Here is a 26,470-nt window from a genome sequence, read left to right on the forward strand (position 1 = left end):
TGTCAAATATAAAGATGGTAGCAAATTTGAGGAGAGGCTTCATGTTACTGAATGACTGGGTAGGTTGAAATTCAGTGTTCAAAAATGCAGACTAATAGACGACGGGAAAACAATGTTAAGTAAATACACAAAAGGTGAGTTGTAATTTAATTCCTACCATTCAGAGAAAGAGATCAGGCAATCACAGGGGGAAGCTTTCTGAAAAACTCAAATGAGTGCTCGGCACTAGTCAAAAAACAAACAAATCCAGAGCGCCAGATAGAATAGTTAGAATGATCAGGAGGAGAACAAAACAGGATGGAAAAACCATTTTTGTGGTATTGTGTAAATCCATAATATATCTAAATCTCAAATTACTGCATACAGTTTGGCTGATTCCTGCTTACAAAGGATATAATGGAAGTAGTGAATGGTGACAAAGATCATCTTTTCTATGGAATAGTTTCTATACAAAGAATGACTAGATAAGGTAGAACTCAGCTCAGAAAACAGATGGCTGAGGAGGGGTACGATAGTGATCTATGAAACTGTGGATGGTGCATAGAACATGAACAAGGAATGGTTATTTACTATTTCTAATAACACAGGAACAAGGGGCAACCAATTAAATGATTGCACAGCAGGTTTAAAGACAAAGATAGTGCTTTTCACAGAATGCGTAATTAAATTGTGAAATGGCTCCCATAAAATGAGAATAAGAGAGTGGGATGATTTTGCTTAGAAAAGGGGTCACCAAGGGTAGATATGTGAGAAGTCTCTTACACCATGGGGGAAGGGGAAGGCAGAATGCATGTTTGCTATTTATCAGAGCATAAGAAGTTTCCCAATTAAAAATCAGGCAGTGGATTTGAAGCAAACAAATAAAGATAATTTTTCTCCTTTGTATTTATAATTAAACTGTGGATCTTCTCGCCAGAGGACATCATAGAGGCTGAAAGTATAAATGATACTTTCCTGTTTTTTCTAAGGTGCTTTTTGCAGAACTGTTCAGATTTGTCAGCCAGAGCCCAAATTTATTATTGCAAGAAAGTCAGGAGGCAACAATTGTCCTACAAGGTAGATCTTGGACTGTGCCACTCAGGCTATGTGGACAGAGCAGAAACCATCTCTGTTTCCAGAGAAAGATACTCCTGATGCAGGTTTGTCATAGCCAGCTTTTAATTCTCACTCTGAAATACACTGCACTGCACTGAAATCCTTATCTGTATTTCTAAGTGTCTTAGGCTTCTGTTAGCCACTGATCTATTCTGCCCAGATCTGGGAAAGAAAACGATGGAACTGCACACGGTGTTAAAATCTTTCCTTTACCACAGTGATAACTCCAGTTCAGATGCCTCCATTTTAAAAAGCAGAAGAAAACAGCTTTTTTTATAATTTGTCTTTACCACTAGTATCCAAGGACTGCGATTTAGTATTTTGACATACTTAGCTAGCTTCTGTCCCACAGTTTGGACACAAGTAGATTATTGAGTAGATCATGAGGAGCACATGTACCAAGTATATACTTCTCAGGCATGTAAATACTTTCCACTTACTTGAAATTGTGCACATTATATGTGGACCATTTTACCTTTTGGGACATTTAATTGTGATATGGCTGTGTTCTTTGGAGCATTTTAGAATAGCAGCTGATGAAAGTTGATTATAGGAACAGCAATGAGGTCCACAGATGTTTGACTCTTTATAGCTTCCCCAGAGTTAAGTTTAAAATATTCCGAGTTTGCTCCCTGCCTCACCTGAATAAATCTGAGGTGGCCCTGTTCCAGATTTATATTGCTTTAACTAAACAGAGGACTTGGTTATCCAGCTGGCCGCTTAATGTATTTTGGTAATGCTCCTGATATAGGCATGATTGACCTGCCTTGATAATGTATCTCCCTGTTACCTAAATCTAAACCCATGTATGATAGCTGTTTTCATTTCCATCTGAAATATCTGCTCCATAAAAAATCTCCCCACCTCCACTGTGAACAGAATTAGGAGTTTGGTTTTGTGTCTTGCCCGCATGTAGCCCACTGCTGGGGCTGGCCAAGCTCTGCACACCTAGATGATTTAGCTGAACACTGACCTCCATCAGGTTTTTTGAACTGTACGTGGCTCTGTTGCTTGTACTCCATTACCGGTTGCCTGTGGGAGGCTGTCCTCTCAGGTATGATGCGCCGTCTCACCAGAGGAAATGTCCCGAGGAAATGATGTAGGAGTTGTTTTACCCAGATGTAGGAGTTGTTTTACCCAGTCTAAATCCAGTCTCCTATTTTCGGAGAGGTCCCTCCTGGATAAATGTGTTTTGTGATATTTTATTAGGTGAAATGTGCTGACTGTATAAAAAAATCTTGTTCAGAGGTTGATGATCATCTTTTTTACTCTCCACACTACTTTCCTTGTGAATACATTTAATTATATGATGCTGTATTCATTGCCTCGCTGACACTAAAGTGCTCTGCAGTTAAGGCCTAAATACTAAACCAGGCAGATATTCAAGCGTTGTAAAGTTAGTCTCTTTTTTTTTTTTTTCTTTTTTTATGCCAGCAAAAGTGCTACACTGATTTACAGGAAGCAGGTGGGGGGAGGGTGCTATCTCTTGCCTGCTCTTTTTATTGAATTCTCTGTCTTTTTTTAATGCCCATATTTAGGTGACTTGAACAGTAGGAATAGGGTTTTCATTTGCAGATAACTGACTGGTATTGGGCATATTTTTGGTGCAAACTAGAAAAATATTCCCTGACGATGAGGGGGATTAGAGTACTCAGTGACAGAAATCCAACTCAGGTTTACTTAGTTTTCGTATGCAAAATCCAATTTTTTAAATGAAAGTTTTATTTGTTTTCACTTGATTTCATGGAGGAAAAAAGACCTCACAAAGCTAGAATTTGCTGCCTTTATTCTGGCAGAATACTGCTCCACCTCATCGTCAGTTTTATTGTGCCAGAGCATTGTTCCTTTTGGATGTATGAAGCACGTTGGAAGCAAGCTGCTGGAGGACAGGAGAGTGCTGAGATTCTGCTCACCCCCTGCTTCAAAAGATGAGAACTGTCTTGCACACACAGTGTCTATTATTTTGCCTGTGTGGGTTTACTGTACACAGATCATGTGGTGCATGCACATGGTAAAACCCTCTCTGCGCCTGGGATGAGGGCACCCAGCTTCAGCACAGCTCGCCTCCGTTACTGCCTTCCCATGAGTTAGTGGGACAGTGTCCTGAATTCCCAGTTTGAAAGGACCCTGAGCCAATACGCACTGCCTGACTCCTTAGATGCACAGATCCTTGCATCTCTCACAGCTGGGATTTACTGTGCTGGAAACCATGAGCTCTGTGCAGTTAATTCCAGCTCTGCACACACTTACATGGTGTCCAGACTGAAAGGCTGCACAGGTTCTCTGATCTGGTCTGTCGTAGCCCATGTCACTCCATCAGTAAGGCCACAGCAGAACCTGGCCAGATTCTTGTTTCTGGCCTGCTGTGCCCCTAGAGCCTCTCAGTCCCCCATCTGGGTTTTTCTGTTTCCCATTGCACAGCTGCACAATTAATCCAAGGTACGTTAACAGTATATTTGGGTTATTTTTATTTCAAAAAAAGGAGCGGTCAGCCTGTGGTCCCAGGGCTGTATGGGTGTCAGAGCAACAATTATCTATCCATCTTCCCAGAAGGGACCTTCCCCATCACATTGACCAGGCACCTTGTGAAGCCTTTGGCCACAGCTGAGGAAAGCCTCTGATTAGCACTTGGCCACCTGGAGAATAATTTGTACATGAACCGCAGTTACTTTGGGTTACTTCTGCTGCCCTCACAGTCAGCGCTCCCAGCTTTGCTTTTGCACAATAAAGGCTACAGCTATGACTGCTAAAATGAAATTAAACTGTTTTTAATCAAGTACTGTATGTACTAAAATTGACATTATGATAATTTTGCTTACTACTCTCTTTATAACAAGTTTCCATTTTGTTTCTGTGCATGTTTTGCTGAATACTTTTGATCAAACACAAAATTTAAGAATTAGTATCAGGCTGACAGGTTTTGAACTTGGCATTTACTGTGAAATTTACAGTATGAATTAGCATATTAGCACAAATTCAGAGGTGAAATAAGATGCTGACATCCATTTGTAAATGTTTGTAAATCCTTGTAAGATTATAGAAAGCAAAGCCGTCAAGTTCTTCCCACTCCCAAAGGTAGCTGTGCTTGGTCCTCAGGCATGTCCAGGTTTTACAGTACACTCGGAGGACTGTGCCGCCACTGAGGTGCAGATTGAGGAAAGCTTTGCAGATGGCTGTTGGAAGTGCTTCATGATTTAATGAAAGACTTCAGCATTCGGGACTGCCAATGGATGTGTCTCTGGATGAGTCACGAACTGTAAAGTCGCTTTTAAAATATAAGAAAGCCCTTTCCCATCCTTTCCACCTTACCCCATCTTCTTCCATGAAAAGGGCAAAGGGAAAAGGAGGCTGAATAAGGTCATCAGCGGTGTTAGATGTATATCAAACTCTAGCACAACTATGTCGTATAATATTACAAAGTGGGTAAAGGAACATTTGTCAGATCTTAGTAACAGTGATTACCTGCAAACTGAACACTTGGCTTGTGCAGGGCATAAGATCTTTCCCCAACCTTTTTTTCTGCATTTTATCATTAGCACCAATAATAGCATCTGCAGGGAGTAATTAGAGACATCCAGAGGGGAAAGGAATTCTGCCAGAGGACATCATTATGTCTGGAAAACTAAAGATGCTGTGTAGTAAGGTCATGAATAAATTGTTTGAGTCTAGGGTGGAGGAGAAGACCGGTAAAAGTACAAAGTTTCCTACTGCTGCTAATATGCTTATGAAAAGCACATTAATTTCCACTGGAACACCATTAAGGAAATTAGTTTGTTCTGACAGTTTGTGTTGCTGGATACCATATGTTTACCTTGAGGGAATGTTTGTGGAGAACCACTTTGGGTTAATTGTAAATGTCACAATTAAATAAGTAAATATACAGAACTGTATCTGTGATTTGCATCAGTGCACAGGCACTCTGTACCACTGGTGTGCCATGTAATGTGTGCACATATAAATATATACTTTTATGTACTATATCCATACCAATCAGCTTATCTGGACACACAGACATCAGGTACAAACAGCACCAGCATTTTGTCTTTCTGATCTGTTTATCATTACATACATATGGCACTGCACCATGCCCTTCCTTCTCTTTAATGCCTGCACTGTGAGCTCTGAGTACTGAGCATTGAGTTTCCCTGGTGCTCGTGACAGGTGTTGCACCTCTAATTCATCTGGCACAAAAACAGTGAGGAGGGGAGAGGAAGGAAATCAGATACCATATTAAAAATCTCAGATTAGTTGGAGTCACATTACGGATTACCAAGGTTCAAATACGTTGCCTTTCAGTGTTGTCAGTCCTACCTAATAATCTGCACAGGAGTTGAGGATTTTCAGCACCTTGACAGATTAAACCTTAAGAACACTCAAACAAACCTGTCACATAGGTCTTTATCATGCAAACTTGAGGCCAAGTTCAATAACAGCCCTGTTAGTTTTCTGCATTGCAGTTGCCATGAAAAATTGATTTTCTGTTTTGCCACTGACTTCAGTGGAACCAGGCTTTAGCCCTCCGAGGCAAATTTATTCCTGTAGATTGTAGCCTCTTCTGAAATTCTTAATTTCACATCCTTAAATAGTCAGTTTTGAGACAGACCAGCTATGGGTGCAGACTTTGCCGGGTGTTGCTCACCATTGCTGGGTTATTAACTTCCCTTATGGTCTGGGATACCCTTTCCGTTCCTTTGAAAATGCATTTCATGGATTTAAAGGCCTGATCCAAAATGTACAGGAATAAATACAAAACTCTGTATTGAACACTGGAAAAGGATTTTAAGGGGAGTTGGTCATTGTTTACAGCAGGAATGTATTTTTACCAGAAACAAGAAATCCAATCTGTTAGGGCAACATTAATCTGGGGAAAATCCTTTCTGAAGTGTCCAGAGCTTGTTAACACAGCTAACACCTAAGGCAGCAGTGTGTCTTTAAGCTCTACTAATATTGTACAATAATAATTTTTGTGGAAGAAAATCTTCCCCTCTCCCTGAACAGAAACAAGACATATTATTGACTGCCATCCGGAAAGATGTATGCTCTGGCCCTCTGAGTCTATTAATATTTGATGCTGATGGATGTGAGCTGGCAGCCTGAGTTATTAATGGAGTTTGGTTCCTTGGACCTAACCCTCAATACATAGGGGAGAATTAACAATAACAAGAACTGTGTGCCCAAACCTCTCATGGTGCTAGAAAGGTCCGTCGTTTGGTTTCAGCAACTATTAGTATTTCTGAAGTACTTAAAGGTATGGAGGGTCATATAGGTGATGTTAGTCACATTGCTGCCACTGTTCATTTTCATTTAAAGGTCATCTTTTAGGGTCCCAGGGGTCACAGATCCCCCACCTGTATCTTTGCTGTGTTGGGATACTCTCATTGGATTTCGATTTCAAACAAAAAAATCTCACTTGTGTTGGCTTCTGAGCAGCTGCATGGAGATGTGGGACACCCTGTCCTTGGTTGCCCTGATGGGACATCTCGCAGATCAGAGAGTGGGAAGGTGTAATGCAAAGCAGAGGGATGGAACATGCTGCTTCACACATGGAGCAGGACATTTACTGGAGCCGGCCCTGATCCCACATGCCGTGAAAAGTTTCTCCATTGACTATGTTAGAGTCAGATTTGAAATTCCCTGAAATTAGGAAATAATACATTGGATAGATTTCAGGGGTATATTTTGATGAAGTGGGCCTTCTAAGTGAAAATGATAAAGAAAATGAAGGACTTTTGAAAGTTTGTGATGTCCATATGGATCATTCTGACTTGGAAAATAGAGATGTAAAATACCAAGTTATTTATAGCTGGATTTCTTAATATAGCTGTAACATTTTCAGGGGTATATGTTTGATTGAATTAGCTACTCCTTCCTATCACGTATACCACATCCAGGCATTCCACTACTCTCATTAACCTCCCGATCTTAATAGAAAAAAGAATAATCAACATAAGGAGCACAGCTGTTGATTAATTTTACTAAATAGGATAGAAATATAAAGTACCATATTGCAAGAGTGAAGATTCAATGCACAACATTTGAAATCTGTTTAATAGAATATATAACTCATTAACAACTGGATAGACACATACTGCGGCATTATTCACTTGGGCAGGTGGTGAGAGGGAGGTGGAATTTACATATCTTTAACAGTACCTGAATGCATTTAATTTCATAGGTCATCCTCCCAAATCAAGTTCAAAATGTTAATAACGGGGTGTGCATTTATAATTAATAAAATCTTAGAGCCAGTGCTATAGTTCAAGTGCATTTTCCTCTTATGTAATTAAGAAGTTAAGTGTATTTGGCAGTTGTCACTCAGACAGCTCTGAAGGTCTCGCTTGTCAAACCCAGAGATAGAAATCTCATTAAGCCAGTTATTTTTTCACTTAAGCTGTGTTTGCAAAGTACGTGCGTATAAGGTGGACAGCCAGAATGACCAAGCTCTGTTAGTCCATAAAGTACAGTACATTAAAGTAAATGCCAAAACTCAAAGACACGTTGAATAAAAACGAAACAGCTTGATGTTTAGCTTGTATACCCTACCTTTTCTTTGGGATACGCAAAGTGCCTGTGTCTGACTGCTCTCCATGCAAAGCCTACAGAAAACCAGTGAATCCACACCAGCCTGTTGTGCACATGGCCATGGAGAACTTACTGCATAACACAAGCTGATCTGCCATCACAGAGCGTCAGCTGAGGAACTGTAAATCCACCTTCTGCTTCCACCCATGGCCCAGATGCTGTTTTAGTTAATCTGGTTCCCAAAGGGATATTTTAGTTCCACATCACTCTGCTCTACTTTCCTTTTCAGAGGAATTTTCTTTTACTTCTAGATCACTAGTTCAGATCCAGATAAGGTCAGTTGTCACAGAAATTATTAGCAGTACCAGCAGTTCTGTGTTGTACATTAAATGAGTTGGGAGTTTCATTCACACAAGATACAGCTTTCTAAGTAGCACTAATTGGCTGTCTAATTGTCACACACAGGAGAAAGGCAGAGGATTGATTAGGCGTGGAGACTGAATGCCCCTCTGCCATCCTGCTCGGCTCTGGGTTCCTGTAGCACATTCTGCAGGCATGCTGGCAGGGTAATGAGGGGCAGCATGCTCTGGATTTTCTGGCTGTCAAGACATCACCTTTTACTGCCGGGCCTTTTCAGGGGAACTTGTTTTACTCCACCAAGGTCAAAGATAGCATCTTTTACAAACACTGCTTTCACTCAAAAATTAGAGACTTCTAGGATTTACTTCTGAGCGGTACGTATTTTAACCATTTCTTTTACTTCCCCCGAAAACAAAGTTTTTAGTATAAAATAGGATGAGTCATACTGGTGCTAGGCAGAACTGCTACAGCAAGCATATGGGGGTTTATGGTGCTTAGAAATCTGTTCATATTTCCTTTTACTGTCTCAGTGTCTGATGCTGTGATATACAAGCTCCTGGAGGTACTTGCCATGGCATAGGGAAGCTGACATTTTGTGCATTTATCTCCTGAAAAATGGCTGCTCCTATCAAACAGTGAAGCCTCTCACCTGCAAAAATACATTTTGACCAGTATCTTTTCCCCTGAGCTATGGTATAGGTCACACTGCTCAATGTAGTTACTATTTAACTCTGGAGTAGAATAGCTTTCTCTGACATAAAACTAAATTATTAAAGTTTGACTCACTGAAGAAGTGAATTCAGGAGCTAATTTGTGATATGAAAGTCAGGACTACACATAGTAGAAAAAGGAGCAAGAATACCTTGTATATGCTAGCATAGGTAGACCTGACTACGGGACTCGGTAAGAAGGTTTAAAGGAGCTGTGCTCCCATTTTAATTCCCTTGTTGTATCAGATCAGCAATATTAGTAAGAACTATGTCTCTCTTTCAGCCACACAAGCTAATCAGTGCATACAGCGTACCGTCACTTACTGTTGATACGGTCTCTATTTCTGCATTTACTCTCCTTTCCCCTACTTTCCCCACACCTAAAGCAGAAATAGGACAGAGACCGTCTGTTTCTGTGTTCTGCTCTGTGTCCCTCCTTTCTGACATGTGCATCACTCCTTGTTCAGCATTCTTCCTGGAGTCACAATCTCGTGCAAATTAATTGAAAACAAATGCAGGTACCAGCTATGCCTCAAAAAGGTCTAATGCACCTGCCGTGTAGTTTTCCTCCTTGCCAGTCTGTGGAAGATGAGCACGTATGGGATCCTTTAGCTTTTTAACAACCCTATTCTTAGAATATATTTTTCCAGAAATGCAGAGCAATCTTTGCACAGTTGCAGACTGTATATTTTGTGATTAGCGTTTTGTAAGTGATGTTTTGCTTAATGATCTAACATCTGTTCTAGGAGGTTTGTTTTTGTAACTTCCCCACCTCCTGCTGAATGAACGCCAGAAACTTGTCCCTTTCCTCCAAGTCAATCAAAGCACTAATTGCATCATAATCATGGGAAGCAGCAGTGACTGCTCAAGTGCTGAAGACTCAGCAATCAACTCATAACACTGTTCACTGTTTTGAAAGAGAAAGCCTCCCTGTGCAGAGATGGGAATTTCCTGCAATTCAGATTTCTTTGGCTGACACTGACTTTTTTTTGGTTTGCAGGGAGACGACTGCACCATTACCTGCATGGCAGGAACCTACGGAACCAATTGCTCATCAGTTTGTAATTGCAAAAATGATGGTGCATGTTCCCCTGTGGATGGTCTGTGCTATTGCAAAGAAGGTAAACAAAATTCAGATTTAACAATTGTCTGCAATTTGGCATCGATGCTTCTCCCCTTTTAAAGTGGCACAGCTGTGCAGTCAGTAACTCCACTATTTTCATGTGCCTGTCAGTAATTCGACAGTCTGCCCAAGTATCAAAACTCAACAGGGGCTTGACTGTATGTTTTGTCTCTGCCCTGAACAGGGGCCAGACTTAACTGCTCTGCTGCAAGAACAGGTCACAGAACGAAGAGTGCTGGCAGAGCCACAGCTCCTCTCCAGAGGAAAGGCAAAGTGTCATGGGTTAACCCTGGCTGGTAATTAAGTAGCACGCAGCCACTTGCTCACTCCGCCTCACCTAGAGGGATGGGGAGGAGAGTTGGACAGGAATGTAAAACTCGAGGGTTGAGGTAAGAGCAATTTAATAATTGAAATAGAATAAAAATGAAAGAACAATAATAACAATGATGACAATAACAGCTATAATGAAAAGGGGAAGGGAAAGAATAAAATCCAGAGGGAAAGAAAGAAAGAAACATGTGGTGCACAATGCAACTGCTCATCACCCACTGACCGATGCCCAGCCAGTCCCCGAGCAGCAACCTGCCCGCCCCAGCCAGGCCCCCCGGTATATATACCGAGCGTGACATCCCGTGGTATGGAGTACCCCTTTGGTTAGTTCAGGTCAGCTGGCCTGGCTGTGTCCCCTCACAATTCTTTGTGCCTTTTCACTAACGAGGCCTGAGGAACTGAAGAAGTCTCACATCAAAGCTAAAACACAGCACCGTACTAACTCCTAAGAAGACAATTAAGTCCATCCCAGCTGAAACCAGGACACAAAGCAATCCCCAGACCGTTGGTGTCTTTTCTCTATCACTTTGCTGCCTCATTTCTCTGGGACTGAAGGCCCTGTTCTCCCCTCCATGCCCAGGGTGGCACAACTGGGCAAGGGAGCTGAGGCAGCCTCCTGCCTGTCTTTTCTTCAGCCCACTGCGCTGGGCCGTGCCCAGCCATGGTTATCCTCGCCAGACCTGACCCTGACATGCAGTCTGGCCACCTGTCTCGACCTCGGAATGCTCTCATTCCCACAGGCTTTCCTGGTGACCGGGGCTCCTAACCCATCCCAGCTGCCAACCCTGCTGTTGGGCAGGCCCTGGCTGTCTGCCCTTGCTGCCATCCTCAGGTCCCCTTCTCCCTGTACCCTGACACTGTGACAGCCCAGCCATGTGCAGGTATCCTCTGCCTCCTGAGCTGGTATGGGGTTGCAGGATGTGCTGGTCTTTTATCTGGGGAAATTAGAAGTCTAGCCTGCTCGGGAGTCTCTTTGCAGGACTAACATCTTTTCTTCCCACACATATGTCCACAATTGCCTTGTGTTCTCAGTAGTGAGCATAACCTATGTATCTAGTAATCACCTGAGAAATCTTGTACTGTTCCATAGCCCAGTGTCTCTTACGTTCCCGGTGTAGTGGTGCCTTCCCTCAGAATACCAACATGAGCTACGCCTGTATGGCATACATAAGCCCTAAAACAGAAGTGAGGCAAATAATGATAAAATCTGGCATTTCAAACATGAATTAATGGATCACTGTAGAACCCCATTTAATGAGGGTGTATAAACCATGAGTTACTGCTCAACTCCATTACGTACAGCTGCAGTGTAATGAAAGCCATTGTGCAGCTGGTAGTTAAGATTTGAGCCTTAATGGTTAGAAATGATGGCCTTGGTCTTTTTTTTAGGTGTAATAGCTTCTTTATATTAAAGGGTATTCTCAAAAATATGAGGTAAGAAACAGGCAGCATCAAATGGCAAGTTTCTCGCATCCTCGCTGATCAGCAGGCCTCCAGCCTGCCAGACAGTACTGCACCCTCCTGCTGCCTGAGCAGCTCCCAGAGGGGCATCAGACATCTTAATCTGGTAAACAGCTGACACAGTGATACCTGCATTGCCCTTCTGTATGTATAGATGTTAGTAGATTGGGAGGTCATAATTAAAGGGTCAGTCTTTGACCCCAAGGTAGTCTTAACTTAGACCAAGATCAGCAGGAAACCGGTCCTAGAATCAAAGAGCTGCAGTTTATAAGCTGCCTTTCTCACTGTCTTTACCTTTTTTTTTTTCATGAAAACATCCCAAATGCTGTTTCTCTCGTATGTTTCTTTAGGGTGGCAAGGAGTGGATTGCTCTATTCCATGTTCAAGTGGAAGCTGGGGTCTTAACTGTAACCAGACATGTTACTGCACAAACGGAGCAGCCTGCAGGCCAGCTGACGGCTTTTGTCTCTGCTCACCTGGGTGGCAAGGGGACTACTGTGATCAGCCCTGTCCTGTAAGTACAGCTGGGATGGTCTTGTATCCCCTTTAAAACCGTAGTCCATGTAGCTCTTCTAAATGTACAGTAGGTCACTATCTCATTATGTCTAGGGATATCTGAAGGAAATCATGTGTAAATAACAGATTGGGGTTCTAGCAGTCAAGTAGATGTATTATACTTTGCATTGTATTTTATCAGAGCTATTGCCGTGTTATCTGCATTTTCTTGGAACATCATTTTTTAAAGTGATTCCTCATTTGGTTTTATATAGAAATGTTAGGCACTGAGTTGTTTTTGTTGTCTCTGTATGTTAATTTTAAAAATGCAACTCAGCATTAAGAGGGACATGATAGATGATTTTGCACGTTTTAGAACAAAAACCTGATTACTGAGAGACTTTTTTATTTATGTTTTTGGAAGGATGGGACATATGGTCTTAATTGCAGTGAACGTTGTGACTGTAGCCACGCAGATGGGTGTGATCCTGTCACCGGTTACTGCTGCTGTCTTGCGGGCTGGACAGGTAAAATTAGCAATTACTTTAGTAAACCTTGGGGATTTTGTTTTTTGGGGTTTTGGGGCACTTTTGGTGGGTTGTTCTGCTTTGCTGTTGCATCAGTGATAGCATTGGACTTGTGACTGCAAACTTAAATAATAGATTTGGACAAGATCAGCTGAACTTACCCATATTTAAATCACTCACGATAGTGACAATAATTGGCATTCATTAAATTTGTATTCAGATTAGTTGAAGATGGCTCCAAATCTGGAGCCAGATGTTAGCCTTCTGTAAAAAGAAACCACAGGAGGGATGCAGATCATCTGGAAATCCTGCAGAGTTTTTCTCCTTGAATAGCCCTTTCCACAGGGGTGCGGTTGTGGTACGGTGAATCCTGGGACCATCACACCTGGGGATGCGGAGAGATGTTTTCTGAATGCTAAAAGTCATTACAGCTGCTCCATTGTACAAAATCCAGTTTTGTCACAAAACATTGTCTTTATGCTTTTCCCATTTTGCCATGCTTCTTGCCACACAGAAGGGTAGTTAAGGAGAGCAGATTGATGCTGGCTTGACAAAGAGTTTTCGTGATTACACAGAAGCAGGAAGGAATATTCAGTGAAGTCACAGAGTCCAAGCTGGAGATCCCAGTACAATCAGACCTGCACTCGACTCCATACTGATACGTCTCTTTGCCAGCTTTTGACAGCTCACATAACAGCAGCGGGGAGCAAGTTATTGACCCAACCAGTATTTCACACTTTGCTGCCTAAAATACTGGTTAATCTTCCTGAGCTCATTGTAGAGGCCCTGGAGGGAAATAAACTTATATTCTTGCCCATAACTGCAGAACCACCAGTGGCACAGACAATTAAAATGCATTTATATTAACAGCAATTCATTTGGAAAATTTAATTGTTTTTCAAACAAGTACAAGTTGGAAGAATGTATGGAGCAAGGCAGGCTGATCAACCAGCCGACATTTGAGTTGCTGTCACCTACACCTTCATTTATGCCTTAAACCAATGCATGCTTTCTATTTCTGATGGAGAGAACGTCACCACAGCAGCTCAGTTTCCAGAATCATGAGGCAGCAGTGAAATTATACCTAGAATGTACAATGGAAAAAATCTCTTAAGAATTTAATAAAATTAAAAAATGGGAAGTTCTACATGCTGCTTATAACAAGGCTACTTTTCAAAGATACTGGGCATGCATCCCTGAAAGGGGCATTTTTCCACAGGAAAATCCATTTTATAAGCTCACTAATGTGTCCCCCTCCAGCTTGCATTCTTCACTCACTGGACTGCATTCGTCTTTCTTCGAGCCTCTTTACCATCAATATATACACCTATCAGGCTTTAAAACTCTACAGTGCATTATTGATGATCATCAGAGAAACAGTAGGCTTTCCTGTAGTCATTGTGAGTTTCTTCAAGGGAGAAAATGGTTTGTAAAAGTACAGTAAATTAAAGGGATAGATTTATACACTCTTAGTCTAGAAGTTTATTACACATCTTTCTGGATGTAGCATTCCAGAGGGAACTTCAGAAGATGTACTTTGCAGACAATGCAGACTAAAGGCGTGGCTTTTTCTTAACGGCATTTGCAACAAATACTTTATACTTGCTCCCATGCACATGTGTAAATGTACTTCAAATGGGGTTACAAATTACTCCAAGTAAAGATAAGAATAATTTCTGGGACATCCTTCTTTTTTTTGATTTCCGTATTGGGCAAGATAGATGTCTATTAACTTGCAGGGGACTTACTGCGAACTAACCACTTTATACTCAAGTGTGCCCCTGCATTTCTGGAACTTCCTTCTTCAGGACCACATTTCAGGGAGGAAAATACTATGTTAGTATTTGAGACCAGGTCGGAGCTGAGATGTTGACAGGGCCATGTAAGGTGTGCACTGGAAATGTTTATAGGCAGAGCCAACACATGTTTTGTCAATTCTGCATCCAATGTTTTTTCAACTTGGCTTAGCATCAGACACAAGGATAAATTCTGTTCGTGCTAGTTTGAAAGTATGTAATTTAAGAAACTCTTCAGCTAGATAATTATATTTTCATATTAAGGAGTATGGCATCAGTGAAAGATTAATCTTATCTGTAGCTGTTGTGAACTGGGCTGTGACGTGTATTGCAGTGCATTTTATAAATACAACGTGATAAATAATTCAGGCTTAAATTTTTGCTTTCTGAATTTGGTACTAATTAGGCATGGCCTGCAAAAAGATCAGAAAAGTTCAGGATCACGAAACATCTGAAGGTTTTCCTGCCCACTCACGCCAGACAGAGAATTCACGTGGCTTTCTGATCCTAATAGCCACAAAACTTCATCTGAAACAGCATATTCTGTATGTTCATCCCACACGTGGGACTCCCTCTTGATGTCAGTGTTTTATGTAAAGATCAAGAGGAAGATTGAACCCATTTTCTTTAAAGTGGTTTTCAAGATGTTACTGATAGAAACCTTCAGAGACTGATAGATGGTAGGAGCTTGGAGGAAGACTGGGAAAAGAAGAAAAAAAGGCATGTAAAGAGTAGCATACAATGTAAGTTAATAGCAGTCTACCGTCCCTTTATTATGTTATGACTGCCACCCATCAAGACTATTATTCAGGACGATGCCTTTCTGAGTGTACCAGCTGGGGGAAGGTAATTTTCAGGAGCTGAGTGTACCTGGCAGATGGGAAGATGATGAAGAGATTCCCACATATCAACCAGGAGATCACAAAGCTGTGCAAACCAGCTGTATGCATAAATAAGCACACTGGCAACAAGCTGCTTAGAGACATGCATACACCGTTTCCATTAAGTTCAGTGGGGAATTGCATGTGTGTTACAGCCAACGGTTGAGGTTAGATCAGATCTAAAGATGATTGCACCCTGTCGTTATTGCTGAAAATTACCTAACCAGGTACACAGGCTCATTGTATCACAAATGGCATTGTAGAGCGCATGGCAAGCATAACATTTGTACATGAAAGAACAAAATCACATTGGCAAAAGGATCTCATGGGATACAAGCAAAGTGAAACTTGCTCAAATGTGGGCTGAAATCGGATCTGTGACCTGCTGACACAATGCAGAGCTGAATTTTCTTCCACATGAGGGAAATGTCAGATTCAGTAACATTAAGGGCTCAGCCTCACACTGATGGACTACTCCAGCTCGCACCAGTACTGCATATACGTAACCTCATATATATAAATAGTACCCTTGAAATCAAAAGAAGACATGTTCATATCTATTGCTAGGTTAAAAAGGAAAAGCATAGCCTCCAGCAGGATCAAGTCTTGACTGATTAGACTGATTGTCTTCTAAAGATTAATAGGGTCTCTCTTACTCCAGATCTGCAATGAACTTTAGATACACATTGCTTCTGTGCTTTGCAGCTCTATGCCTGTCTATATGTGTGCACACAGATACCTTAAAGCTCCCAACATACTAGTTATTTGTGGAAGAGGTGTTATTTTGTGTACATTCAGGTTAAAATGAAAATGCTTGAAAAATGAGTCCTTCAGTGCTAATTGAATTTGGTTAATTAGGAATCTTGCACACACTGAATCCACAGAGAGAATGGAAGTACAGAAAAGCTGTGTGTGGTGGAGCATTTCCTGGAAGTCCTTTGCAAGCAAACAGGCCCCGCAGATGCAGGCATCAGTCTCATCTCACCTAGATGCAGCCTCCTTTCCTGGATGCTCCATGACAGTGCTAAGAGCATAAATATCAGTTAGGCTTCTTAATGAATAATCTGAAACTGGACAGAAAAGGACCAGCTGCCCTGATAAACTTGTCGGATGGATTAGAATCTAGGGAGAACATGGGGAGGCAGTGTCCCTCTGTTAGCTGTAATGCTGTGTGACTGGAAATTACAGCTCCAGCTAAGCCATATGGATTTTGCAAGCTGAACTGCAAACCCCACCACGTTGGTCCTCTCTCCTCAAGGTGGCTGCTGGCAGCAAGTTTCATACCAGAAATGGCTTCCTCACGGATACCAGCCTTTAGCTGGTTCACTCAGTACAACCCTCCGTAATTAAATTGGTCATAGCTGCTGGCCTGTCCTCTAATTTCTGGAGGTGCTCCCTTCGTGCTTGACCTGAGCCAGGTTAGCAGGACTCTCTGGGAAGGCAGATGCAGCCATTGCTCATCCTGTCTCTAAGACCTGAGTCCGTCCGTTTTCACAGTCAGACATCCCGCTCGCAAACAGATTACAGAAAGGAAAGCCACAGGCCTGGCTGATATTCACAGCAAGCTCATTTCCTCCCTGTAACGAGTCAATGTGCTTCAAGTTAATTGTGGCAGTGTGTATTTTGTTAACCTTTCAGATATTACAGTGGGATTAAATAGGAAGCAATCTGCAGGGGGATATATTCCATTCCTGCAAACGTTAAGGTCAGTTAAAATCCTGTTTATCTGAATTCCTTTAATCTGAAATGCTGTCTTATCCGAATCTTGGTTCTGTCTGTCTTTTTTTTTTTTTTTTTGTATCACGCTCTGGTTTTTATAGAATGCTGCAGTCGTGATGCTATCTCAATTATCCACTGAACTAGTTTACTTTAGCTTTTCTGAATATCCAAAGCTGAAGTTTATTCAGTAGATTTTAACATCCCCAAAACGTGTGGGGAAAATAGGATGGTACTGTAAGATGGAAAATTTAGAAGTATGCATCCCATAGTTAATTATAAAAGAACTCCTCACAGATTTTCCTTCATTAATCAGGACGGCAAATACAAGTATGAAAATGATATATGCTGGTAAGGAAGAAACATCTTGGTACTGCATTGGTACCTTTCACCTTCAGGCATCATTCATGTCTTGTAAGAGCAGCCTCCCTCTTTGCCATTACATACGGGAAAGCAAAATATATATTTCACTGTCCTTTAGAGCCTCAATAACATTCATACGTTGCCAGCAACATAAACCTAATTGTCTCTTATCATGTCAGAAATATTGTACAGTAGTTGTGGTAGTCTCGAGTTGTAGGGATTTCCACGTGTGACTGTATAGGCGAGTTAATGGGGTCAGGAGACGTCAGCTGGTCACAGATAAGGTGAGCTTTGAGGAATGAGACTTCATGTTTGTGAGAATTTGCAGGCTGCGAGTGACATCTGCACTGTCACTCAAACACAGAAACATGTTTCTTCCCTCCTGTGGACACATTAATTCAGTAAAACTGATAAGTCTGTTACTCAAGGGAAGCCTTTTTGAATTTTAAAGAAACAGTGACCACTTTGACGGTGAACTCTAAGGTATTTTTAACTTCAGTTTTTCTGAGTTCTTTGCAAGAGAGCGGTGGATCTTTGAAGAAAAAAACTGCCTTTCCATCTTGTTTTCCGTAAAATGCATTTTGTTTGTATTAATATGAGTTTTCTGCCATTGCAGCAATTTCCAGTTTATAATCTTAGGGCCAGATCCTGTCCTCAGCTGTACTGGGTAGCCAAAATAATTACATTGTCATTAACAGATCAACTCCAAGAACATACTGATATAATTGGTAGTTGCCTTTTCCATGCATCTTTAAAACCAGAAAAAATCTAGGACTCATTTTACGCACCTACAAGTTTTTAGCTGAAGAGATCCACAGTATTTTTGAATTCACAATGTCGTGGGTTGGCTTGCTTTTTTTTTTTTTTTTTTTCACATTAGACTGTTACGTACTCTCTTGGTTTGTAGTACAAAGCCTATAATATCAGAATGGAGCAATAGTAAGATCCTATTAAACATGCATTTTCTAGACGTCTAATCCCATTATCGAAACCATATTTTGAATTTATCACTTTTGGCAGTCTTATCCCAGATTTTTAAATTAATAATTTATTTCTGTGATTACTCTGTATCCTTACATTAGCTTTAAAGAGACAGAAAACCTAGAAATGTTTAGAGTCAGTCTAAAATGGTACATTTTAGTCTCTTCCTCTGGCCTCTGCCTTTCAGTTCTGAAAATCTTTTCCATATGAAAAGATACGCTTACTCTCTGGATTCGACAAGTGCCCTTTAGTCTATGAATGTAACATAAGCTTATTAGAAATTAGCTTTAATTTTTCATTGACTTAATTTCAAGTGAGTTGATAAGATTTTAATGTCAGGCTGTGCTTAAAAATTCTCTCTTTGACAGGAACCTTTAAGTATGGTTCCTGCTGATATAGGGCTAATTTTCAAAAATATGAATTATGAAGTTATATCAAATACTCCATTGATGTCCTGACATTAATTATGTCTGTGCATTCCTCGACAGATATCTAGGGGGCTCCAGATTCTCATCCAAGTAAGGTTTAGTTGTGTTTGTCCTGCACCAGATTTAGTATATATTTCACCTTTCCTGAAAGCAATTGGATTTTTGCCACTTATTCAGTGGGAGTTGGATCAGACCCTTAGACTATAATTAGAATCTGCAGCAAGCCTACTGCTAAACTTAAGCATGCGTGCAAATGATTGCAGTATTAGTCTTATAAACACGGAAGAGATATGGGCTCATTTATCTTTGTATTTATTTTGGGGTTTATTTTCACTTATTAAAGGACAGCTTTAAATTTATGTGAAAAGATAGAGCTTGGATGGCATCCTGGATTATGCTAATTTAATGGGTTCTAAAAAAATGAACTTGATGCTAGAGATATTCAACCATTTTCCATTTTAATATGGAGGCATTCTATATATAAGCTTGGCTGTGTGTACAATACATTCACCTATAAATAAATGTGGGCAAGAAGCGGTGAAAAATTATTTGTGAACATTTCAGCAGACTAAATAATAGTGGATGCTGGCATGCTGGTACTGAAAGAAGAAAAAGGAAAGATCATTCAATAAACAGCCAGCAAGCTAAAATGTTGTATATATATGTTATTGGTGAAAGTGTTTGCAGTGACAAATGTAAACATCTTCCTTCCCATTCTACACAAAGGAGAAAAGGCTGAATTACAGTCAATGTTATTAAACAGAAATGCTTGCACACAATCAGTTGTACAACAGCTCTTGCTAAGCTGCGTTCTTAGCTCATGGCTTAGCTTGGGGGCTTGAACATTTAAGTCAGGAAAGCGGTACATTTTTTTCCCACTTGCAAGTTCCTCGCTTAGCTGCTGATGGTCTGCTTGGATCTCTCAGGCTTCTCTTCCTTCCTGTCTTGAAACCACATCCAGAGTTTGAGAAATACTAGGAAGGAAACGCCCAAAAGGTGAAGGAGGACTGCATAGGACTGGACCCCTTTTAGTACTGTTTTCTTCAAGGTCTGCCCTTTCTGCTAGTGGCGATGTTTCTTCCAGCAGTAGTGCACCCCGGAGAATAACCTGTACCAAAGGGAATCAGATGATCCTTAGTTTTAGCAAACATTTTGACTTACTCAATTTCTTGTGAGGTAGGCCTCTTGTCTCAAAAGCTTTTATTGCATAAAGTCCCTGAGTTGGATGATTCATATCTGGAGTTTTCTCTAGATAATTAAAAATAGGGGTACGATTAGTGCTCCACAGAGGTGCATTAGGCTCTAAGTATATTACTTTCAGAAAAACACTTACACTAATGGGTGCATAAATCGGCCATGCAATGATGAGAGGAGAAACAATTTAGAATTTTCACTGGCTGCAGAGAAAGCCTTATTCTTCATTATTTAGGACCAGATCATAGGACTTTCATTTAGACTGATGGGCCGTTACACACAGGACTCACCCCTCTGAAGCCCACCGGTGAACAGTGCTTAGCAAGGTAAGAAAGGGCTCCGCTGCATCAATTTGAAAAAAAATCACAGTTAGAAAAGCATTTTGAGAACACCACAAAAGTTCATAGATAATGTGAATGTGGCTGCTGTTATCTCTGCCGAATAGCTTCACTATATAAAAACAAAAATAGCTTATTTGCAGACTGGATGAGCAGCTATCAATTCTTAATGTTTCCATTTAATTTTATGAGAGATCCCTTTATGTTTTCTTCTATCTGCTGCCCTCCCCAAGCAGATTTTCTTGTTTTTCAGCATCCTTAAATGCTGAGCTGTCACGAATTGTGCTGTGGTGTTTCTTACTGAATCTGAGTCAAATACTTCAGGGTTTGCCTCAGGTAGGAATAAATATGAAGATGCAAAAAGTGATAGAAAAGCATCAAGTATTCCTTATGAACTCTTGTTCATATGCTGTCATCAGCTGAACAGCTGATCCAGACTTAATCGGACAGTTTTTTCTTATGTTCTTATTGAATTTTGTTTTACCTTTTATGGACTGAAGCAGCAAAATATTCACTACTTAGGAAAGCACAGTGATCTGATCTCAATACAAAGCTGATTTGAACAGGATTTATAGGGAAAATGGAAGTGTAACAGCAATACAAGTACTGGGGAAAGAGAAGAGAATAAAGTTAAAAAAAACCCAAACACGTGAGCATGAGATTACAGAAATCTTTATTGGAAATAAATGTATGAGTTAGGAGGCCAAGGCAAGGCTTCCAGATGACCTCAGTGGACTCTGGCTCTGACCCTGGTGTGAAAACCACATGCCTAGAAACCCCTCCAGGGCTGACAGTTTGGTGGGAGATGTGCTACAGCCGCCAAAGGGATTGCTGCAGGTGGGATAGTTCTGCGTGATGGAGACCAGAGGGATGGTATCGTGCAAAGGAGCCAACCATTCTAGAGATCACATTCAGTGATAAATTCCCATACCTCTTTTCAGTACAATCAAGTGCTTGCTGGCCCACTTTCCACAATTACTTATCTAAAATAGCCTTGCAGCTATAATCATCAGGCTATTTTCTGCTATTTGAAGCAGTATTGCTACTGTTGTGTTTTTGTCGCTGCACACTGTGTGTCAACAGGTAGACAAACCACCATTATGAATAACTAGTACCCCAGACAAAAGCCATCAGGCATTCCAGATCAAAGCCAAGCGTGACTCACCAAACTTCAGGTTTCCACTGTATTGCCTGCATAAATCCAATGCCTATTTATGCATAAAAAGCAGTTCTTTCCAAAGCTATTCAAATGCCAGAAATAAGAGATTATTATGACTTCTTGTCATGTTGAAAGACAGGTGGAGGAGAGCACAATGTTTGTGTTGGATTCAAATGTCTGCTGAAATAATTCCTGTCATTGCTAATTGATGTTGCATCTGTCTTTAGATTGTGACTATTAAAATAAAAAAATAAAAAGATGAAGATCCTATTCAGAGAAATAATTACAGTTGTACACTGGTAGATATAAAATTAAAGTACATGGGGGGAGGGGAGCTACATCCTATAATTTATCGAATTCTTACGTCACTGAAAAATAATTAGATGCTGGGCAGCATGCAGGCCCTGCTGCAGAGGCTACTGTCAAGGGGATAGCAGTGGTCAAAAATAGGCCACTGGCTCTCATTTATTCCATCCATTTTTGGTCTTCTATTGTGTTTGGAATATTAGTTTCCAGCTATCTAGAGACAAAGCAAAAAAAACAATGGCAGGCTTTATTAAGAGCTAGAGGTGCAATCCCTAAGCACAAGTGCAATTGCACAAGTAAGCTGGAGAGGGAAAAAAGAGAGTTCTACTTACGTTTGGCTTTCAGGAATTTCACACTCAAAAGTCCTTCAGCGTGATACAGTTTCAGGCAGTACTAAATCTGCATTACTTTGACAAACTTTCATTGAAGCCATTGGAGATTATTAGTGGAAACGGTATGTGAAGTAGCTCTTCAATAGACGCCTTACATCCCAGCTGTATGGCTCGGGTTGTTTTTTTCTTTTTCTTGCTTCTTTTCGTGACACTTGTGTGGATGTTGGTTGAATCCTTCACAGCTCGATTCATAAACTTTAATACAAAGAACTAACTTCATCTGGTAAAAATTAACGCTGTTCCTTGTAAGCCAGAGACAAGGTTGTATCACATCAAGTCACCAGACACACACCTCTCTAGTTACAGTGCAGCAGAACTGGACTACAACATGTGATGTCTGTTACAAAACATATGTGCACTGCCAAGTTTCCATCAGCCAGTGCTCTTGCCAGACACTCTTCCCTCTACTTCTGTGCCTACCGCTTTGCTTTACCAAAGTACCACCCTCAGCTCTGCACTGGGAGACCCCTGCACAACCCAACTGCTTCACCCTCAGGAAGTCTGGGCTGGAGATACACCAGATAGTCCCGATCTCCCAGACAGCAGCTGTTTTGCCAGTTGGTACTAAACAACCCTGGAAGGACCCTTAAGGAGAAGGAGCTTGGAACAGCTCTCCCATGTAGTTATCCCTTAAAAAAGTGCAGTCATGACTGCTCTGGTGGGTCAATTTTGTTCCAGGCTGTGTTTTTCACAGCATACACAACAGCAGTTTGGGCCCTAAGTACTGTTTTTCTGACCCACTGTGTGTGCAAAGGAGGATGGGGTGGGGAAGGGGGAGTGAAGCCACTCCTGGGACTGTCAGCTAAATTTCATGGACAGAGCAGTCCAAAGGACAGCAGTGGAAAACCTACTAGAGATCAGACAGTGTTTGCAGAAATCCAGTACCCCAGATCCATGCTGGGACATGGAGGTTTTGTGGCTGCAGTTTTACAAGCTGAATTAAAAGCCACAGTGGACCCTGCTCTTACCTTGGCTCTGGCTTACTGCATGAGAGTGCAAATGTCCTTTGCCCACGTACAGTGGGTAACTGTAAATTTATGTAAGTTATGTGAATTTCATTTACAATTCACCCTCAGAACATTGTTTAAGGTCTTGGAAGTGTAATTTTATACTGGTATCTGCAATGGTGAACCACAGCCTCAGGCAGTAAGATAATTTCCTGGTAGCTAGGCAATAGAGTTTATGTATAGAACTCTTCCTGCAGCTTCAAGGACTTCTGATAGTTGTACTTCTAATTTCTACATCATGCTTGTGAAACAAGGATTTTGTTCATAAATTAGGAATCTGTGGTTGTAACATGAGATAATACAGAGATGTGTCAACTTCAGCATTTTTTTATATTTCTGGAAATTGAAAACTAATTGCTTATCAGAAATGTTCATCAGCAAGTTCCTAAGTAAATATTGAAGTTTTACATTAAAGAAGCTTACTGCTTCACTGACTCTGATTGTAAAGTAGCTGGGAGGGATGGACTCCCCCTTCATATGCTGTCAAGTTAGGGAATTGTAAAATTAAGGTGCTTTTTTTAGCACAATTCCATACAACATGCATGTCCAGATGCAATTTTAACTTCTCATTTACATTTGCAATTCACTGTGTGTAGGAGCCTCCAAAAATAAGTCTTCCATGAGAATTAACTTAGAGTAATATAAAGTAATAAAAATTGATTGTGGCACCTTCTTGGTTGTCTTCTGAAAATTTATAAATAAATAACTGCTGTAATGGGTATCAGTGTCTTCTAGAAGGTTTCCTTTTCCCCCTTTACATTTCGTTACAACAGTCGGCTTCACAATGACTCATTGCCTTCGTTAGGAGCGGGAAGACATCCCTCATTATTCATTACTAAAGGAAGGACTTTGCTGCTGCAAAGAACAGCCATGGCATTCTAATTGAGCTACCTTTCAAGAGAAAGGAGTCAATGTCATTCTTCCCAAACTTTGCCAAATGAGACAAGAAATAATGCTGTTTAATTGTCTCCGTTTATAAATAGCCCATTCTCAATGAGAAAATTGTATTTTTAATGCTGCAGTCAGGAGGAAAAGATACACATTTTTCTACATTTGTGTCTGAATTTCATTTCTGGGAGCTCACACTGAGACTCTCGAAGCTATAAATGATCATATATATCTGTATAAATATGAAATGCATTCAATTATTTACAGTTTATTGTCTGACTTTTTAATTGCAGAGTACTGTAGATGTATTACATAAATGCACACACAAAGCATTTACTGTTTAAGTAATCTAAGGATATGCTTGATTGCAAAGGGAGTAGGGAAGACTGTAAATATAATTGTTTTTCTTGATTTTACTAATACAAATGTTCCTTGTCTCTTTTTGCATTTCTTTTTTTCAGATTTATTTACTTGGTTATTAAAGGATTAAGCTTGTATTATATTTTTACTGTATTTTAAAGTGTTTTTTATTAAGCTCTACAGCAGGGACCATGCCTCTTTATAAATAAAGCTATGATCATGTATTACTAGAAGCCCCATTTCAAACTGTACTTTTGCCAGACTTGGTTAAGATTTTCTAGGAAGGGACATTATAATTGTGTGATTAATCTTCAGAAAGGGGAATTTTGGCTCTGCAGTATTCCTTACTGTATTAACTTCAGAGATTTATAAAACCAAGTTGAAACTGCACTGTAAGTGTGTTTATAATGACTTTTAGCTGATTTAATAATCCTCTAAGTTTGGTGACTGTACAGATCACAGCTTCACAAATACAGTCCATTACCTGTAGCATCCAGATGAAGTTATCAGAGGTGGAGGAAATTACTTGGGATTGTATTTCTCCTTAGCGATGCACTAATCCAACCTCTGGGTGAGGCTGGGGCTCTCAGAGCCCTTGTCTGCATTTATCCCATTATGCAGTGGGGACATGTGCATGGATGATAAAGAACATCTTCGTGTTGAAAGTCTAGCCAGGGCATGTGTATACCATCAAATCTTGGTGGCGCAGTTCTAAGGCACCCGGTGTGGTAATGCTGTAAGGAAAATTTTCAAGCCAGTCTGTGAATCATTTTTTCTGTTGTTATCAGTACCTCCAGCGTGCTACTGCTAATGCCACTCCCTGCAGCTGGCAGTGCTTAACATCTCTCTTAGTTCATGATCCGGCAAACTTTTTTCAATCCAAGGAGCCCTTGATCGTGCAACTAGCTCTGCTAATTGCAGGTATTGGTACTGTCTTATCCCAGTGGAGTAAGAGCCTGTCGGACAAGTAATGGTGTGCAGGATCAAATCCTTAGATATTTATATGTGATGAGCCATGGCACAAGATTGTTTTCAGAAGTCACCAGTTGAAACAATGCCAGAAGCCTCATGTTAAGCTTTCTGGCTGTGTGCTTTTTTCAGTGCTTCCAAGCTTTGCTTTTCATAATAATAAATATCAAACAACAACCCTGAGAATCATTGGGAGCTGGATTGGCAGGTCTCAGTCTCCATTTAACATGCAAATTATCAGCCTGTGCCCGCATATGGCCACTTGCTAGATCAGAACTCAGTTCATTAACACAGAACTTGGAGAGCTCTGGGTGGGAGTGGGGTATGGGCATAATACCCCAGAGCACAGTGCTTTAAACCAGGAAGAGAACAATAAACAGCATAGAACTGAATTTACATATGTTCAAGAATCCCAATACCGGACATGTTTTTGCAGCAACCCAGTTTTTCTTTTTTTTGGTCTTCCAATTCACAACAGTTAAGTAATCAGGCCTCAATCAGCTGCATTTTTTCAGACCAGTTATTTGTGATATTTTGTGACTTTAAAGAATTCCTGACCTTCATCTCCCAGATGACATGCAGAGTTTCTTTAATGGTGCTAAGGACTGAACAGGAGCTCACTAACACCTACAGAATTCACCTCTTTGGCATTTTCTTAATTTTCACTTTATTAAGAAGATAAAAGGATAGCTATTTCCTTTTCAGGCTCCCCTGTTTGCTGTGTGATGTACTGTGAGATATCGGTCCAGGCAAACATTTCTTTAATCAATGAGCAGAATAAGTTGTGTGAAACCTAACTTGTGCCTTTATGTCTTTAGGCATCCACTGTGATAACATATGCACCCAGGGCCGCTGGGGACCAAATTGCTCCATCTCCTGTAACTGTGAGAACGGGGGATCCTGCTCCCCAGAGGATGGCACCTGTGACTGTGCACCAGGATACAGAGGACCCTTGTGCCAGAGAAGTAAGGTTTTCCGTAGGTGTGGTGGCAGAAGCAAAGCAGATAGATAAAAATGCTCTGACAGACATAGCTACAGGTTTCTGAACTTCTTTAGCTCATGACATCTT

The 26,470-nt window shown here is 40.8% G+C and overlaps 1 protein-coding gene across 4 annotated transcripts in view; it reads left to right on the forward strand.

Moving 5' to 3' along the window:
* MEGF11 (multiple EGF like domains 11) overlaps positions 1 to 26,470 on the forward strand; it is a 214,171-nt gene that overhangs the window by 138,899 nt on the left and 48,802 nt on the right. For all 4 annotated transcript variants that reach the window (XM_040600379.1, XM_040600380.1, XM_040600382.1 and 1 more), the window contains exons 10-13: positions 9,688 to 9,808; positions 11,952 to 12,115; positions 12,521 to 12,623; positions 26,220 to 26,366. In XM_040600379.1, the coding sequence (XP_040456313.1) occupies positions 9,688 to 9,808; positions 11,952 to 12,115; positions 12,521 to 12,623; positions 26,220 to 26,366 (535 nt within the window). The remainder of the gene's footprint in view (positions 1 to 9,687; positions 9,809 to 11,951; positions 12,116 to 12,520; positions 12,624 to 26,219; positions 26,367 to 26,470) is intronic.

The sequence above is a fragment of the Falco naumanni genome, chromosome 7 (genome assembly GCF_017639655.2).
Source record: "Falco naumanni isolate bFalNau1 chromosome 7, bFalNau1.pat, whole genome shotgun sequence".
Classification (NCBI taxonomy): domain Eukaryota; kingdom Metazoa; phylum Chordata; class Aves; order Falconiformes; family Falconidae; genus Falco; species Falco naumanni.